Source organism: Phoenix dactylifera, chromosome 17 (genome assembly GCF_009389715.1).
Source record: "Phoenix dactylifera cultivar Barhee BC4 chromosome 17, palm_55x_up_171113_PBpolish2nd_filt_p, whole genome shotgun sequence".
In the NCBI taxonomy this organism is placed as follows: domain Eukaryota; kingdom Viridiplantae; phylum Streptophyta; class Magnoliopsida; order Arecales; family Arecaceae; genus Phoenix; species Phoenix dactylifera.
In genome coordinates, this window is record NC_052408.1 from 15,621,618 (window position 1) to 15,639,235 (window position 17,618).

The 17,618-nt window shown below is 38.4% G+C and overlaps 2 protein-coding genes across 5 annotated transcripts; one reads left to right on the plus strand and one right to left on the minus strand.

The window, feature by feature from the left end:
- Positions 1 to 143: 143 nt before the first annotated feature.
- Positions 144 to 12,942, plus strand: LOC103705499 (acyl-CoA-binding domain-containing protein 4). Of its 4 annotated transcripts, none has more exons than XM_008789228.3 (16): positions 255 to 450; positions 557 to 678; positions 1,646 to 1,770; positions 1,947 to 2,024; positions 2,096 to 2,215; positions 2,338 to 2,404; positions 2,605 to 2,666; positions 2,836 to 2,975; positions 3,054 to 3,180; positions 5,175 to 5,289; positions 5,413 to 5,501; positions 6,824 to 6,907; positions 7,362 to 7,676; positions 7,760 to 7,819; positions 7,944 to 8,123; positions 12,509 to 12,942. In XM_008789228.3, the coding sequence occupies exons 3-15, from the start codon at positions 1,654 to 1,656 to the stop codon at positions 8,118 to 8,120; spliced, it is 1,551 nt and encodes a 516-aa protein (XP_008787450.1). In that variant the 5' UTR covers positions 255 to 450; positions 557 to 678; positions 1,646 to 1,653; the 3' UTR covers positions 8,121 to 8,123; positions 12,509 to 12,942. The 4 variants fall into 4 exon arrangements, with proteins under 4 accessions (XP_008787449.1, XP_008787448.1, XP_008787450.1 ...); XM_039115203.1 differs by having other exon boundaries at positions 320 to 450; positions 541 to 678; XM_008789227.4 differs by lacking the exon at positions 557 to 678 and having other exon boundaries at positions 144 to 450; positions 12,491 to 12,942.
- LOC103705573 (4-coumarate--CoA ligase-like 5) lies at positions 12,590 to 16,383 on the minus strand. Its single transcript, XM_008789336.4, has 4 exons — positions 14,590 to 16,383; positions 13,567 to 13,634; positions 13,384 to 13,486; positions 12,590 to 12,715 (listed from the first exon to the last, which is right to left on the minus strand). The coding sequence occupies exons 1-4, from the start codon at positions 16,009 to 16,011 to the stop codon at positions 12,590 to 12,592; spliced, it is 1,719 nt and encodes a 572-aa protein (XP_008787558.2). The 5' UTR covers positions 16,012 to 16,383.
- Between the last annotated feature and the right edge of the window lie 1,235 nt (positions 16,384 to 17,618).

Consider the following 17,618-nt stretch of genomic DNA (forward strand, 5'->3'; position numbering starts at 1 on the left):
TTGGTCTACCGCGGTCCAATCCGACTCGCTTGCATCCCTAAACTTCATATATAAAGGAAGGTAACGGGAAGTCCTTTGCACGTTCTCGTATAAATTTGTACCCAGTCCCGGCCAAAAGACTTATTTGGGAGCACCTGCGCACTACTTTTGATGCAAGCCAGCCATTGTGTGCGGAAGCCGGCATCGAAGTCAAATTTTTTGCCGTTAAAATGCCCAAAGAGAGACCCCCCGTCTTCACGCTTCACCCTCGGTCTCGGTTTTGTCCGTTCCACAATTTTGCCCCTCCCCGGCGAGATCCGGGACACAAGAAAAGAGGACGGTGGGATCTCCGTCCTTCGATCCACCTTTGGTCTCCCTCTCGTCGGTGGATCGGTGGCGCTCGATTTCTCCAAGAATCCTCGCTCCCTTCTCACCTCACGATCATTCCGGCGATCCAGATCTATTCCCAAGGTAAAAATTTCGAGCTCGATCCAGATCGCGATGTTGCATTGTACTTGATTCCTGTTGTGATTTGAGTTCCAAACTTAGCTATAGAATTAGCTTAATCCTCGTGCAGTCAAGAAAAGATGTGTATGAATTCAAGAACTGGAAGCGAGATTTAATGCATATGATTCCCGATCCGCAAACGTAAAGGGAGGCTGCAGATTAAGAAATCAAAGTAGAAGTAGTGTGATCCTGGTCTTTATTTCTTTTCCGCTTCCTTTCTTTTGTTTCTGCCCTTTTTGGTGTATCAAAATAAACGAATTTATTAGGATTATGCTTTATTTTCCTACTATTGCTGTTATTTTCTGAAGTGGTTCTTTCTTTCGCTAGAATACGATACTTCATCTTTAGGTCCCTGCGGATCACAGGGACCTTGCCTCTGAATAAAAATTTAGATGCAAAGCCATATTCTTGTAAATAAGTTAAAGAAAAGTCATGGATGTCAGAATTTTGGTATTTAATGGTATATACTTAGTCTCAAGATCACCTTAGAGATGTTTGTTTCGGAGAGAATTACTTATCAACAAGTATTTGCGTGAGCTTATATTTTTTATTCCCCTAGTGAAAAGGTGTCGGCCTACCTGGTTCATTTTATAAAAGACAAAAGAATCACCTAAACAACCAGCCCGAAGGTTATCGAGAGGATTATGTTGGAATGTTGATACAGTCAACCAAACTGTTCTGAAGTTAGTCTTACCAGGAGAACTTTGTGAATTTGCGTGATTTGGTTGACTTGCTAATTGGGCCATTGATGTAGTAGCTCCTAATTGTTTGACATTGTTGCAGAGCCACTTCTATTAATATGTGAGGAACCTTACCAGTTAGGGGATTGTTCATGTTATGCAACAATTCGCTCTGGCTTGTAGCATATGTTTTTCTTTCCGTCAGAATCACAATTTGATATTGTCTTGGACAACAATTTTTTCAAACTTTTTTCTTAATGTTTATTATCAGCTAGTAATAAGTAATTCAAATTTATACATTTTGCAGGCCTTCTTATCTGCTAGCCTGATGCAGTTTCAATGATTTATTTTACTAGAATAAATAAGTTATTGTCATGCATATTTGATATGCTATACTGCTGTTCCTTTGCTTTGACATTTCCTTCCGTCGTGAAGATTATCATAACTTGTAAAGCAAATGATTTTGTGTGTTACATTAGCTACTGGTATGGGAGACAAAGAAGTTACTGGTGAATCAAACATCACTGCTCTTTTATCTTCTGCACCTTATGATCAGTGGATTTTGATCCACTCTTCTGGTTGGTGCCCACCAGCTCGTTATAAGGTACAAGTCTCATTCTTGGATGGTCAACTTCACTTATCTTACATTATTGTCAGGATTTGCTTTACTTTTCATCTCTGTTGCAGAATAACTTTATTAGAATTTTTGTCTTCTTTTTCACAGGAAGTGAAGTCCTAATTTGTGTTTACTGCTCAACTTATTCTTCTTCAATTTTGTAGCATGCAGCAGAAGTGGTCCAAGAAAAGCTCTATGTTATTGGAGGGAGTCGCAATGGCCGATATCTATCAGATATTCAGGTTATTTGACCATTTTGATTTTTATAATACGGAACTTTTCTTCAGACCATAATATATGGCGAATTTCACAGGTTTTTGATTTGAGTACTTTCAAATGGTCCACTCTAAGCCCAAAATTAGACCCCAAAAGTTCAAATTTGGAGAACAATACCTCAGAGGAAACATTCCCAGCATCTGCAGGCCATAGTTTGGTGAGATTTTTGATATCATGAAGCAGAACCCCATTTTCTGTTGCTGCCATTCCCCTTTTGTGTATGCTGGTGGTATTTACTGTAACAAGCTTAAATTTAGTTCATTTTGTTCATTTGCTCAGGTTAAGTGGGAAAACAAACTTCTGATTGTCGCTGGATATTCCAAGGAACCGTTGGATACTGTGACAGGTTTGTTCCTTTAAAGAAGTCCTACTATAATGTCACTTTTTTGACTATATACATCAACATCTGTGTTTGTATCTGCATACAAATTTATGGACTATGTAATTGTGTTTGGAGTTCTTGAAGTCATTTTCAGTCTATTGATCCAATTTCCCTGTCCTTAGACATATTTTTGATTCAACAAGACCATTATATTTGCATTGCAGTTTGGTCGATTGATCTAGAAACACACTACTACTCTGTTGTAACGACCAATGGGAAAATTCCAGTAAGATGCAAACTCTAAATCCTGATGCTAGAATATACTCCATTTGAACCTCTTAGTCTTATATGTATTCAAAGTATATTGAGGAGATGTAGTCTTGTCTTTGTATGAGAGTAGAAAACTCAATGATTTCTGGAATTTTTTGGATATATATCTCTTTCTTTTGTACCAGACTGCTCGAGGTGGTCAATCTGTAACTTTGGTTGGCTCCAAATTGATTATGTTTGGTGGAGAAGACCGTAGGAGGAGGCTACTGAATGACCTCCATATTCTTGATTTGAAGACTATGACATGGGATATAGTGGAGGCAAAGTAAGCATTTAATTCGTTATCTGTATTAAAAACAATTTATGAGGAAGATCACTGTATTTGTTTCCTTCTCTTGCATAGGAAAACATATCCAGCACCAAGATTTGATCACATAGCTGCGGTGCATGATGACCAATATCTTCTGATCTTTGGTGGTTCTTCTCATTCAACCTGTTTCAATGATCTTTATCTACTTGACTTGCACAGTGTAAGTTACTGGCTTTTATTTTGGATCAATATGGTCATATCATTCTTAATGTCGAGCTTAGGTCGCAGTATATAGAATGTACCTGTAACGAGTGTTAGCTATCTTAACATTAATCTCTGTGCCTCATATAATGCAGAAATGCATTGAGTTTTTGGGTCAAAGTATGATTCATTGAAGTTTTAGAGCTTTTTCTAGGCAACTTAGTCTGATGTCAAACCTTTATATGTCGGTGTGAAATCATGGCCAAGGCATCATTTTGCAGGATAGGGCCAGGCCACTAAACTTACTATATTGGTCAGCGAGTGGAGAAACCTATTATATTGGTTAGGCACATTGAGCTTGTTTGACAGAGGAGCTACCTCTGAAATTACTTTAGACTTTCCGAGAAGGGAGAACATCAAGGTTGATATTGAGAATCATATTCATTTTTTCGGGACAAATTATAAATCGAAGAGGTAAATTGGTCACCAACCTAGAGTGGTGGTGGCTAAGTAGCTTCCTAAATATATCAAGACTCATACATCTGTTTTAGGTGAATTCTTGTTCTTGAATACCTTGTTGGATCTGATGGAGCTTTAATTTAAATCTTGGATAATGTTTACATGTTAGTACCATGGAAGTGCTGTTTCTCTTCAATATTTTAAAACTAATTAGTGTTATATGGAACTTATTATGATACAAAATTTTGAAGATGTAAAATGCTTTTTTTTCTTTCGAAAACCTGACATTGACTGAACTTTGTACAGCTTGAAACTTTCTTATAAAAGTAAAGAGTTTCTAGCCAAAAGAAAATGCAATAACTATTTTGTTAGTTGGAGGTGTGGATCATAATATTTGCGTTTTGGGTCACAATAAAAAGATTCATATTTTAGAAATTATTCTATCCTATGAATTAGTTGTTGAAAGTAAATGCAATTACTCTAAACTACGATAGTATAGGGCATGGTATGCCATACCAGTCAGCACCGATGGGTACCAGGAATATCATACTGTATCGATACTAAATCTGTATATGGTACGGGGGGTGTACCGAGTATTGGTATGCCGAACAGACCCCTATCTTAGATGTACTGATACTGTACCAAGATGGTATCAATACAGGATCCATTACCTAGATTGCAAACCTTGGTATAGGGACCTAAAAGGTAAGAAGGTCTGAAGATTGGTTTGGTTAAAAAAAAAAACAATTGGAACTATGATTTAGTTGACAATTCAGGATATCAGGTAGCATTCTTCCATCTTGCCTCGTAAAGAAAGAGGAGAAGAAGAAAAATAGACATTGAAGATGTTTACTTGCTAGTAGTCCGTCAATCATGCTTGAGCTCTTTTATCAATTCTTACCCTTTCATTAGTAAAACTAACATATCCTACTACTTCTATGATTTAGATGAATATGCAGTTGGTGATAGACTTGCTGGACTAGTTTAACTAACCTGTTGACTAACAGATGCATAGTATAGTCATAAACTGCTTAAAACCTCATCCTTGAGTCCAGAATAAACTTTTTATACCCACTTCTTTACTCTCACAGGGCATCCTTCGTTATGTGTATTCTAGCATCAGAGAGTAGTTGAGTAAATATATAGATCAGTTGCTAAACAAAATACATGTGCAGATTCACTATTTGGTGTAAAATAGGGCTGAGGTTCGATGTATGTGCTATCATTATCATGTCATTTTTTCTGCAAAGCTTTTGCAGCTGAAGAATTCCTGATATATAGTATAGAAATATACTGTTATGGAATATTGTGCAGCATAACCTGTTAAGTTTTTTATGAGTGTATCCAATGCTTTCGCAGGTTTAAAGTAATAAATCTTCAAAAGGTTTAACACATTTGTATTGAACAAAATGAAACTAATTAGGCTAATGATAATTATCTATTTATTTTTCTTGGCTGCGGAGATGAGCTGAACTTATCTTCTGCACACTTAGAGGAAGTTTTTTTTCTTCTTATTTTGACTGCTCGTCATCAACTAGTAATCTCGCATTGCAGATGGAATGGTCTCAGCCAGAAACTCAGGGTACATATGTGACTCCTAGGGGAGGTCATGCTGGCACTACTGTTGATGAAAACTGGTATATAGTTGGCGGTGGAGATAATCAAAGTGGTAATTGAATCCCTAGTGACTAGTTTTTACTTTTTGCTAGGTATTGGATATATATAATTTCCTCTATTCTGCTCTTTCTTTCTATAGCTTGTTAATTTGACACCCAAAAAAAAATGTTTTCAGGTGCTACCGAAACCATTGTCTTGAACACATCGAAGTTTGTGTGGTCAGTGGCCACAAGTGTAAAGCAACGTGATCCACTTGCCAGTGAGGTGACAATGGTTCCTTTTGACCTGCTTTGTGTGATAGCTTTGTTACCATTTTAATGATCCTCTTGTTGACAGGCCTTTAGAAGCTAATATTGGAGTAAAATTTTATTACTTTAAGATTTTGAAGGCTTGAAACTTTGCAAATAGCAACATTCTATTTGTTTATCCCATCTTCCTATTTCTATGCCTTCTTTCTTTCCACATAAGGCACAATGTGATATTCCTCTTAATGTTTTATTATACAACTATCCAATAATTTGACAATGCCTTTGTTTGTCGGCATGATGTCTGGCTTTCAGTGTGGACTTTTTTCAAAGTTATTTATCCTGCAATGCTGATTTCCATACCCTGATTGGGAAGTAAAAAAGCATTACGAACTGGCTGGATATAGCATGAGTACTTGGCAGCATTTTCTTTTCCTACTAAGATGGTAGAGTAGCATCATTTTCTCTAATGCATGCATTGATTGAGGTTAGCCGTTAGCCTCTCTAATGATATGCAAGGTGGTAGCTGATACCAACTCCTGATTTATCTAAATAAACTCTGCAATTAAAGTAACAATTATTGTATTCTATCAATATACAAAAATGTGAACATCAGCTCTGTTAATTATTTTGAACTTTCCATCCTTCAGCAGGAGAACATAACAGCTCATGAAGTGGATGTTTGCATAGCTAAACACTGCATGGAACCATTCACTGTCTGGTGCATGACTGCATCTAAAACATCATAACCTTATTGGTTTCTATCGCTTAGCTGTGGAAGTACCATGAACACAGCCAAGAAAGTTCCATTGCTGAATGATAATTGTAGTAACAGTCAGAAGGCCTTACCATACAAGCAAAACTGCAAAAAAGCATGTCTGATGCACATAGGGGAAAAAGAGGGGAAAACCCAAAGGGGGGGGGGGAGAGAAGGAGGTGGTTAGCAAGATTGTGGGTTGAGAACTGAAACATGGGGATTTGAAAGAGGACTTTTGTTGGGAATCCCTAATTCTGTTCTATAATTTTGGTTATTTATTAAATTTAGATTTCTCCTTTCTCTTGCCTTAGTAATCTAGAAAGATTATCTGAATGAATTGGCGATTTATCTTATCATCTTCTACCTTTTCTTTTTCCTTACATGACTTTACACGGGCATATTTATGCATGATATGTGTTTATCATATAAAGCATTTGATGTGTACTGCAACTTGGATCCATGTGAAAGAATAATCAATATATTTAAGATTTTAGTCATATGATAAGGCAACATCAAATTTTTTTAAAAAAACATGTTTTACAGCATCTCGAGGTCATAATTTCATGTCAACTGGTGCTTGACAGGGCCTTACTATTTGCTCAACAACAGTGGATGGTGAGAAGCTTTTAATTGCCTTTGGTGGTTACAATGGAAAGTACAACAATGAGGTATGCAATGAAAATCTCATGTACAAAGCATATATTGATGTTTAAAGCTAGCCTCAATATGATGAGAGGAGCAGGCTATGTCTATTTGCAAAATGAAACTCAAGATTTCCATTTGAAAATCGTTCTGTATTAGTCAGACTAAACAAGTCCTATTAATGTCATATACATGTAGTGATTTGCAATATATTAGTTTATCAATAAAAGAAAATTCTCGTTTCACAGTGACAGTGGTCTTTCTTTGGATGTCTGTGCATGTCATTCTTGTCTCCAGGTTTGTTACATACGTGTCTATGTATATCTTCATATATCCACTTTTATTTTTCTTCATGTGTGAATGAGTCTATGAGTGTTAGAGGTTGTACCACAAACCTTTTTCCTCCTAGTTTCTGTAACCCTATTTTGAATGCGCGTCATCATGTGTACTTTTTTGAACTACAATTCTACACTTCTTCAGGTGTTTGTTTTGAAACACAAGCCAAGAGATTCAATACGTCCGAGGCTTCTTCAATCACCAGCTGCAGCTGCTGCAGCAGCTTCTGTCACTGCTGTTTATGCTGTGATAACTGCAACTGATGACAAGAACATATATGCCACTGGTATCAAGGGAGCCCAAGCTGAGAGGTCTGCTGAGGTTGTTGCTGTTGACACGCATGCAATTACTGCAGAAAAGAAGATGTTGGAGTCCAGGCTAGTGGAAGTAAGAGATGAAAACTCAAGACTACAAGCCAGTCTTGATGAGATGAACAATTCCCATACTGAATTATTAAAGGTAAATTTTAATTATGGGAGAACAATGAGTACTTTCAAGTATCTAATTACAAGCTTCTAATTTGATTATGACCCTTGGTTAAGGAACTAAAATCAGTCCAAGGTCAACTGGCGGCTGAGAGTGCAAGATGCACGAAATTAGAGGTGTTGATATTTTGTACCTTTTATTCTGTGCTTTTAAGATGATCTTTTGTTAGCATTTCTGGATTTGTTGGATACCAAAAGCTTTAGGCTTTATTTTTCTTTTTTTGCTCTTTTCCCATTGTAGGCACAAATTGCAGTGATGCAAAATAGGTTGGGAGCACTTCGTTCTGTAGAGCACGAGCTCGAAGTCCTACGGCATCAAAAATCTCAAATGGAACGAGATATGACCGCTGCTCAGAGGAAACAATCGGGGGGTGTTTGGCAGTGGATGACTAGCTCTGCTCAGAACTTTGAAGAATAAAAGGTAAATTCACTCTGCGCATCAGGCTAACTGTATCTCTGGGGTTGTGGGGTTGCAGTGCTGCAAGAAATGTTCTACAGCCACATCAATTTTGTGATGCTACTCTCTCTCTCTCTCTCTCTCTCTCTCTCTCTCTCTCAATTTGCTCTTTCCGACCTGTAGGCATGGTCCCACAGCAGAAACATAATTTCATGCCTATTATGTGATTTCTTGAGATCTCAATCTTCTGAGTTCTGAACTGTGTTCTGGTTCTTGGTTGCCCTGAACATTCTACATATAAAATGGTAGAATACTAGAAAAATTGAGCAGTATGTCTCTGTCAATTTTGTGATAAATGGTGTGCTCCTGTGTCTCCAGTGTTAGAGATGGACTGGTAAGCACCTTTTTCACGTTGTGTTTACCCGGATGTTTCCCTAGCTTGCCTCCCCTAGGTATTCTTGGGTTTTAAACGCTGAAGGCCTGTACATTTCCTACTCTGAGAACTGCATAGTGTTATTGCCATTAGGTGGCCTTGATGAAGGGAGAAGGGAGCGCATTTTCATGGCCCTTGTTCACAATATTACAATCGTGCCTGGAGTTGGCAAGCTAGTCTTCATCTTCATTTATTACTGCTCACCAGATAAGCTTAATCCTCTTCCATGTAATCATGTGCTTCAATAAGCCTAATAGGCTTAATTCTCATGCCTAGGGCATTCAATGGATGTGGTTTACCTAGACACTATAATACATCAAAATACGTCATTGTAGACAAGCTTTTAGACTCATGCTAGTCCAAATCAAGAATATGCAAAGTGATGATCGTGGGGTACTGAAAAACAACAAAGGACTAGTGTGCATCATACTATTGTAAAAAGGTAAATAATATTCCATGCTTAATATTTAGTGAAGCATGAGTTTACTGACTATTTGAATGGCATTCTGGTTTTTACAGTAGAATTAAGTGGTCAATAGATGGTTTTAGAATAGGGTTGAAAGCGGGTCGGATTAGATCCGACCATATCCATTTCTGTATCCGATTCGGATCAAATCCGGATACGGATTCGGACAGTTCAAAAATCTTCCGGATACGGATATGGATACACATGATTTTTTCGGATCTGGATATTCGTATAACAAGAGTAAGTAAAAACAAGAAGTTTAAGTTAAGTTAAAGCAGGAAACCAATTAAGGATTAACCAAACCTAAACTAAATAAAACCTATATATTGAATGACCATCACTTAAGATAGTAACCCAAATACGGAATACTCAATTGGAATAAAATTCTTCGAATCACCCCGTATGCCTGAAAGGCTCAAATCTCTTGTTTATCCGTTTCGTCTTTTTCCTCTTCGTCATCTTCAAGCAACTAGGGTTTTGAAGGCTCCGTCCATTTTCTAGTTTCCACCCGGTGATTATAACTAGCTATAGCCATGAGATGCCTTAGAGGCGCTATAGATCCCATTTACTTCGGTAACAAGCAACCTTAAGCAGTATATCCTTTATGAAATTGTTTATTATTATTATTATTGATAAATATTTGTTAAAATTATATTTTTTTAATTGAATCTTTTATTTATAATCATGTCTTTATTGCTAATTTTCATCATTGAATTTTGTTCAAATTTGATTAATATCCGAAAAAGTATCTGATTTATATCCGTATTCAGATAAGAAAATATGGATATATTTAATATCCAATTCGCATCCGTATCCATTTATAATAAATATGGATATGCTTAATATTCCGATTTATATCCGTATCCATTTAGAACAAATATGGATATTAATTTTGATACCTGTTTAATATTTGTATCTATATCTGTATTCGTTGAAAAATATGAATATAAATATGGATATATCAATATCCGATCCATTTTTAGCCCTATTTTAGAATTTGTACATGACAAAACTAAACTAGTATGATGGCGACAGAATGAGCAAGATCTTAAACTCTCAACTAGATTGCAATCTTTTTTTTTATTTTAGAATCAAGAAAACAACAGAGTAAAACACAGAAGCCAACAGTGGACAATTGATTTAAAGGATCATTAGCCTTCATCGATGGAGCTTAATAAATGTTATCAAAGGCAAGTAGTGGTAGAGAGAATGTTTGATAAGAAGGACAAAGTGGACAATAATTGGAGTTATCATTTGCTGAATCAACAATGTGAATTACAAAATAATATTATAATGAGCTGCTGATGAGCTACTTTAGTCCTCCAAGCTAGTACTAGAAAATGGAAAAAGAAGGTTTTGCATGATTAGACCAAGCTTCCCATGAAGGTTCTCAGACATGTTAGAAATTTTGAATGTTCATGATTTAAATTTTATCATCCTCTTCTTCTCTCTGTCTTTGTTATGAAACTGAATCTTTTTGGTCATGCAGGGAAATTCCAACCTAAGGAATAACTAAGCCCACACCCCAAGTATTCAACAATAAAATTACACTACTTTTGGTTCTCAAGAATGAAAATGAATTGGAATGGAAATGAAAGGAATGCATAGCAAAGGAACAACAAGTCAGTTCGAATATATGTATGTTATTTTTCTGTATATCATTAATCTAGGAATAAAACTAATTTTATATAATGATTTCTATAATTCTTTGGGGGACCCTTCTGTTATATTATATAGATATATGATGATCTTTTAAGTAACAACCATTATAATGTTATAATGGCCATTATATTACATTTTTATATTTCATTTTTTAGTTAATAATTCCTTATTCTTATTTATATTATTAGTTTTTCACTTCATTTTTAATTAATATTTTTATTTTTTTGATATTTTATTTGATTATTATGACTTATATTTTATATACTCTTTATCTTTCTACTTTATATTTTATTATTATTTTTGGTTTATATTCACTATTATTCATTCATGATATTGCACATTGATTTTTAAATTTTAAACTTATTTATTTAATTTTTAATCAATCGTTTAATATATATATATATATATATTAAATTTATTCTAAGTATTACTTTATTTGTTTTTAACATTTTCTTTTTTATCTAATATTATCTAATAATTTTTATTTATATTTTAATGTTTTCCTTTTATATAACTTGCAAAGTGCTCATCTTTAGTATATTATTCATTTTCACTATGTTCTCATAAAATGATATTTCTAATTAAATTTTAATTAAATTGTTTATTTTTATTTTGTATCATAATTATCGATAATTAACTCATCAAATATATTATTTGTTGCTGCTTTATACCATAAATATTGCCAATTAGTTAATTTCCAAAAATATCCTTCATTCCCATTTTCATGGAAATAACCATTCCTCTCGTGTAAGACTGGAATCACCATTCTGAATCATGATTCCAAAGACATGATTCCATCATTTATTGCTATGCCAAATATTGGAATACAGCCAAAGTTGGAATCCCCATTTCATTCCAGCCTGTCATTTCAGTGAATCAAACATAGCATTATTATTTTATAGCTTTCGTGACTCATATTGTATTGTAGAAAGATCTTTTTTGGATAAGTACAAGAAATATTCTTTATTTATGAACTAAAGGCATGAGAGTTCTCCTGAATTGTAATAGTAGAGATTAGCATTGCATGGAAGTCCAAATCAATCATCAGGAGCCAAATGATGAACTTATAGAGCTCCACAGAGGTGACAACATCATTTGATGTATGAGAGACACGATTGCATTTTTGCAAACCTTCTTGAGAAAAAGACTATTTTAGCAAACAGGTTATTTACTTTCATCTGGTATAAACCTTGTCAGCAGCGATTGCAACAGGCAGAGCGAATGCATATGCTTGTCATCACTGTCAGCTGGAAAATGTTGTTATAATCTCATACATTTTTCATGAAGGTTTCAGAAGAGACTTGCTTCTGGATGACAGATGGGAGGAGGCATTTCTAGTTACAGCAATAGAGTGAGATACATCTGCATTTCTCAGATACATCATTCCTCACATATATTCAATTTAGTGTGAGGGACGTATTTCGTTGTAGTTCTCTAATTGGTAAGAACCTTCACAAAAGTAAACCTTCCCATACCTCACATGTTGCTATCTGTTGAATTTTGATTAATATGTCAGTGTGATGATTCATGCTACTTTATCTCTATGAGAGGATGACCTCAAATTTCAGCAAGCTCTCAGGTGGTATGGGTAATTACATCATTAGCTGCTTTTGTTTCCATCTCATGCTAATATTGTTTTTAATGTTTACATAATGATGAACTTTTCTAATTATATGCTTATTCCTTGTACTATATATTATTAGTCAGTTCTGGATGTTTTCATGCTGATTATCTGGATGCCTGTCAATGTACACATCACGCAATTCAAAATATCCCAATATACTATAAAGTTTTGATTTATTAGCAAAGCACCTTCTTATCATATGTCAGCAATTGGATAATTCTCAGGGGTCCCATGAGACAACAATTCCTCATCAAGCACATGGTTGTACTCAGTCTCAGGAGATTCATAATAGAAGAGGAGAGCTGCTACATCTTGGAGGAAATAGCCCGATGATTTTGAGCCACCAACTGCTTTCTCAAGATTTTGCCTGCAGTCGATCTTGGGATGGCATCTATGAAAGCAACTCGTTTAACCTTCTTGTAAGGAGCAACCTGATAATGTTTCCACAGGATGGTGCTTGAAAGTTCAGTTGTCTACTAGAAACATTACACTAAATCAAATGCATACAGGTGAGCCATTTGTGTAGTTTAGTTGGAGGGTGCGCATTCCATGATAAAACCCAGATCATTATGATTATTTAAATTGTTTAATAGGACTATCAAAGAAAGAAATACAAAATCCAAGATCTTTCATTCATCATGTCTTATTGGTTCTTCAATATGATCTGCGTTGTGAAGGTCAGTTTGACTGGGAAATTTGTTGCAAAACTAACGGAAACTCTACTGTTTAAAATTTGTTGAGTGTCTGTATCAAAAAAAAAAAAAAAAAAACGATGGGTGTATGTTTTGTATCTGAATGAACAACTTTTATGTAATTCAAACCAAGAATGGTTCAAGCCTTGTATATGATGAGTGGGAATTGTAAAATGCCAAGCAGGTAACCCACAAGGTTGGCGTTAGAAAAGGTGAAGAAATCTGAATGTCATTTACTGGAAGAGTAAAACAAGGAATGTGGGGAGGCAGAGAAGAGGGGTCCGGGGTTGAATCAGAGTATCATGTGAACAGGCAGTGACTGCGTTATGAATATTTGGCAGAGAAATTTCCTGCCGCATGTACACTAAGGAAAGAAAATTGTAATATGGATACGAACAGATTTATACCTGAGTCGCAACAAACTGGATGACCTCTTCACTTGTTAGTTTACTGTTAGGGGATCTCACCACATAAGAGATAGGTACTTGCCCCGCTTCTTCATCCTGAAGCCTGAAATGTATTCAACAATATTAATGGATATCATAGTGTTACAATCATGATGCCGATTTTGCTGATGTTGATATACTCACGGTATTACTGCAGCATCAAGTATCTGAGGATGGGTGAGAAGCAAGGCTTCCAACTCAGCTGGTGCAACCTGTATTTCCATATGAACATTCAGTCATCGACTTCTTTTAAACCTTGTCTGTCAAAAATACTACACTGGATCTTATTAGCTAAAAGGCCGAGAAAGGTATAACTTGGCTCTCAAAAGTATGCTGTTTATCTTGACGAAACCTACAAATAAAGAGTGCAGCTTGCGTTTGAGCCTCGAGAGATCCAGTGCAAATCGCCAGCCATCCTTCCATAGAGGAAAGCTAGCGGCTGGACTGCCCAGGGCAGTGCATGTGCATTCCACCCAATCCAATCACCATCTGGTGGCTTCCACGGTTCCACCATACATGGGTGGTTGGTGTACTACTCCGGCTATCTTAGATTAAAGTTTATTTAAATTAATATTTTATTTTAAATTATTGTTAGAATTGTGAGACATTATAAGTTGTGTTAGTTAAAAAAAATAAGGTTTACGTATTATTAATTAATTGTTCCGCTGCATATTTATGATATCATATTGAGATGCCTTGCATGCTTGTGAGGAGGGTTTTTGATAAATATGCGGTGGTTGAGATGATTCCCAGCTTGCAATCTTAGGTCAGAGGCATAACAGTTGGTCATTGCAATGAAATTTCTAGTGACCACAGATCCACCAAGCGTAGAGTGGATCCTGCAATCTCCTGAGTTAAGCTGCTAAATTTAGCATGAAAGTTCAGCAATGAAGCATCCTCGCAGGATTTTGGATCTCGATGCTTGCGGTTTAAGATTACTGTGCAGTGAAAACAAAAATCTCTGCCAGAGTTTCTTGTAATTTCTGATTGGATTTTCTGGTTTTTAAAACTACTATCGTATCCCTAATGTGAGTCTTAACGTCTGCCTTGAAATGTGAATGCACCTGCACCAGAAGTGAAAGAATCTGCTGCTTCCCGGACCCAACCCATGCCCAACCTGCTATACGTAGACGTAGTTTAATAAATATTAAATAAGCAACTATGTACCTGAAAGCCTTTAACCTTGATGAGCTCCTTGATTCGGTCCACGACGTACAGGTATCCGTCCTGGTCGAAGTACACCAGATCGCCGGTCCTGAGCCACCCGTCCCCGACCAGCGCATCCGCCGTGGCCTCGTCGTTCCCGAGATACCCCGGCATCACGGTGGGCCCCCTCAGCCAGAGCTCCCCAACCTCGCCGGGTTCCACTCCTCTCCCTGTCCCCACCTCCACCACCCTCCCCTCGAACCCCGGCAGCAGCTGCCCCACCGCCCCCGGCCTCCTCTTCGCCTCCTCCGCCGCCACTGAGAACGTCGCCGCCCCCGCGCTCTCCGTCAGCCCGTACCCCTCCCTCAGCTCCACCCACGGGTACCTCCGCCGGAATTCCCTCCCCACCTCCGCCCCCAGCGGCGCCGCCCCCGTCCCCACCCTCCTAAGCGCGGACAAATCCCGTCCGCCGCCGTTCCCGGCCTTGGCCATCGCCAGCACCACCGACGGCACCGCCGGGATGTTGCTGACACCGTGCTTCTCCACCGCCTCCAGCATCGCGTGGAAATCGAAGCGGGGCATCACCACGGTGGTCGCCCCCGCCGCCGGCAGCCCCAGCGAGAAGAAACCCAGGCCGTACACGTGGAACATTGGGATGAATCCCAGGTACACGTCCTCCACCGCGCCGCTCGCCTCCGCCGTCCACTTCACCAGCGCCACCATCGCGATCAGGTTCGCGTGGGTTAGCACCACCCCCTTGCTGGCTCCCGTCGTCCCCGACGAGTACAGCAACGCCGCCACGTCCGACTGGGCCACTCCCTCCAGCGACGGCATCGCTTCCGGGTCGCCGCCCTCCATCAGCTCCTCCACAGACACCGGCCCACCCACGCCGGACTCGTCCGGTGCCGAGCGCGTGGTGAGGATGGTGGGGACGCCGGCGGCGGCGGTCTTATGTGCCTCCTCAGGGGCGGCGATGGCGAGCTTGGCGCCGGAGTCGCGGGCCTGCTTGGCTACTTCGGCAGCCGTATTGAGGGGGTTGGCGGTGGTGACGACCGCGCCTGCGGAGAGGACGCCGAGGACGATGGCGGGGTAGAGTATGGAGTTCGGGGAAAGGAGGAGGACGACGTCGCCTTTCTGGATGCCGAGGCCGTGGCGGAGGGTGGCGGCGAGGGCGAGGGCGGAGCGGCGGAGGTCGGAGAAGGTGAGGCGGCGGCCAGTGGCGGAATCGACGAGGGCGGTCTTAATCTCGGCGAGGTGGGGCGGGGGGAACTGGGAGAGGACGAAGGAGGCGGCGTCGAGGGCGGGGATTTGGTGGCAGACGCGGTGAGGCGATCGGTAGACTCCGGTGCGGGGGCAGTAGTAGCCGCTTTGAGATTCGGGATTGGGCTTGACGCCAGCCGGGTTGTAGTGTTGTTTGGCTTCCTCTTCCAACGTTGCCATCATTAGTTAGTATTACAGAGTTGATTAGAGAAGAGATTGGAAAATTAAAGGAGGATTAGGAGTGAGAGAATTTGGAGTTCCGTGGGAATGTGAGTGGGGTTTTAAATGGGCGGAGGTCTCGGAGGAGGTCTTGTAGGCTTAGTTGGCTTTCTTCAGGTCGCCTGAGTTTTTGGAGCGTGGTTACAGTGTTGTGGGCCATGCCAGCATTGTGATTGCGAACTCGGAATCGTCCGTTTAAGCCGTCCGAACTCTCGTATGATTAGGATTCTTGTACGTAGTCCTTGAAAACATGATTCCGTACATATATTACGAAGGCCTGTCATGAAAATTTCCGGGAATATACTCTAAATGTCGTGCTTTACCCGTTTTCTATGTCAATTACAAGAATGTGGAGCCGCAGAAGATTGTCTTCAACTTCCCCTGAGGAGTCCGGCCTGACATGCATGCTGTTGTCGTCTCCATAATTTTTTTTAGTTTCTATCTTTTTGTCGCACAAAAGCTAAAATATGGCTGAATTTGGGTAAGCGCTTAGAAAATACAAGATAGATGACCAACAAATCCGTCCAATCATATAGAAATATCTAAACAAATTCTTAATTATTCTATTAATGTGTGCAACACTTACTATACATCCTGTCTTAGTATTGAAAATTTAAGTGCTAGAAACTAAAATGCAGGTATGCAAATACCAGCAAACAACGTTTCTCCAGCTGGCTAAGAAGTCAGACCAAGCTCCAAAAGACCGAGATTTTTAGAGCTGCTTCCAACTCACACTATGGTGGTGGAGGTGCCGCCGTGAAGATCTAGGAGTGTAAGCAGTACAAACTAAGAGGCTCTCATACTGTTTGGAGGGTAGGGGAGATAGATGCCAAACCTGACCTCCATCTATCATCGTAGGAAGTTAGGTACGATCCGTGCCAACAGCTCACCTTCTTGATATAATTATAAAAATCAAATTTATCTTTCACACATTATGAAAAGAGAAACATTTGGCTATCCCTATAAACCAAGCGCAAGCTAGCTCAAAGTTTGCTCCACTGCTCTTCCCCATAACCCTTCTTGCATGGGAGTTGGTCAGAGTTATAACAAGCGACCATCGCAAGTCGACCTCTTGGCACATCACCCCAAAAGAATGGATCCCATTTGTGTAAATGTTCGTATTTATTATTCCATGCAGGTTTACTTTTACATAGAAATTTATGCATTATATGATTTTTGAATTGATCCGTAAATATCTTTAGGACCCGTTTGGCTGAAATTAATCTGGTATAGAGGAATAAATTTTATTATAATATTGGGTATAAAAATTAGATAAGAGATGGTAAAATATATAGGAGATTCTATGTTTATTGTTCTAAGAGATAATATAAAGCAAATACTATCACGTTGGTGGTATTTATTTTTCATGCTGGATTATAGAATGAAGGTAATATGACATTATTATTTCTTAATAAAAATACCCTCACTTATATTACACTAATTTTATATTATTTATATTAATACTATATTAATATATTATAAATATATTAATATATTGATTAATAATATTCATAAATAATAATACATTTAATATATATTGATATATTTATAAATAATATTAAATAATTAAT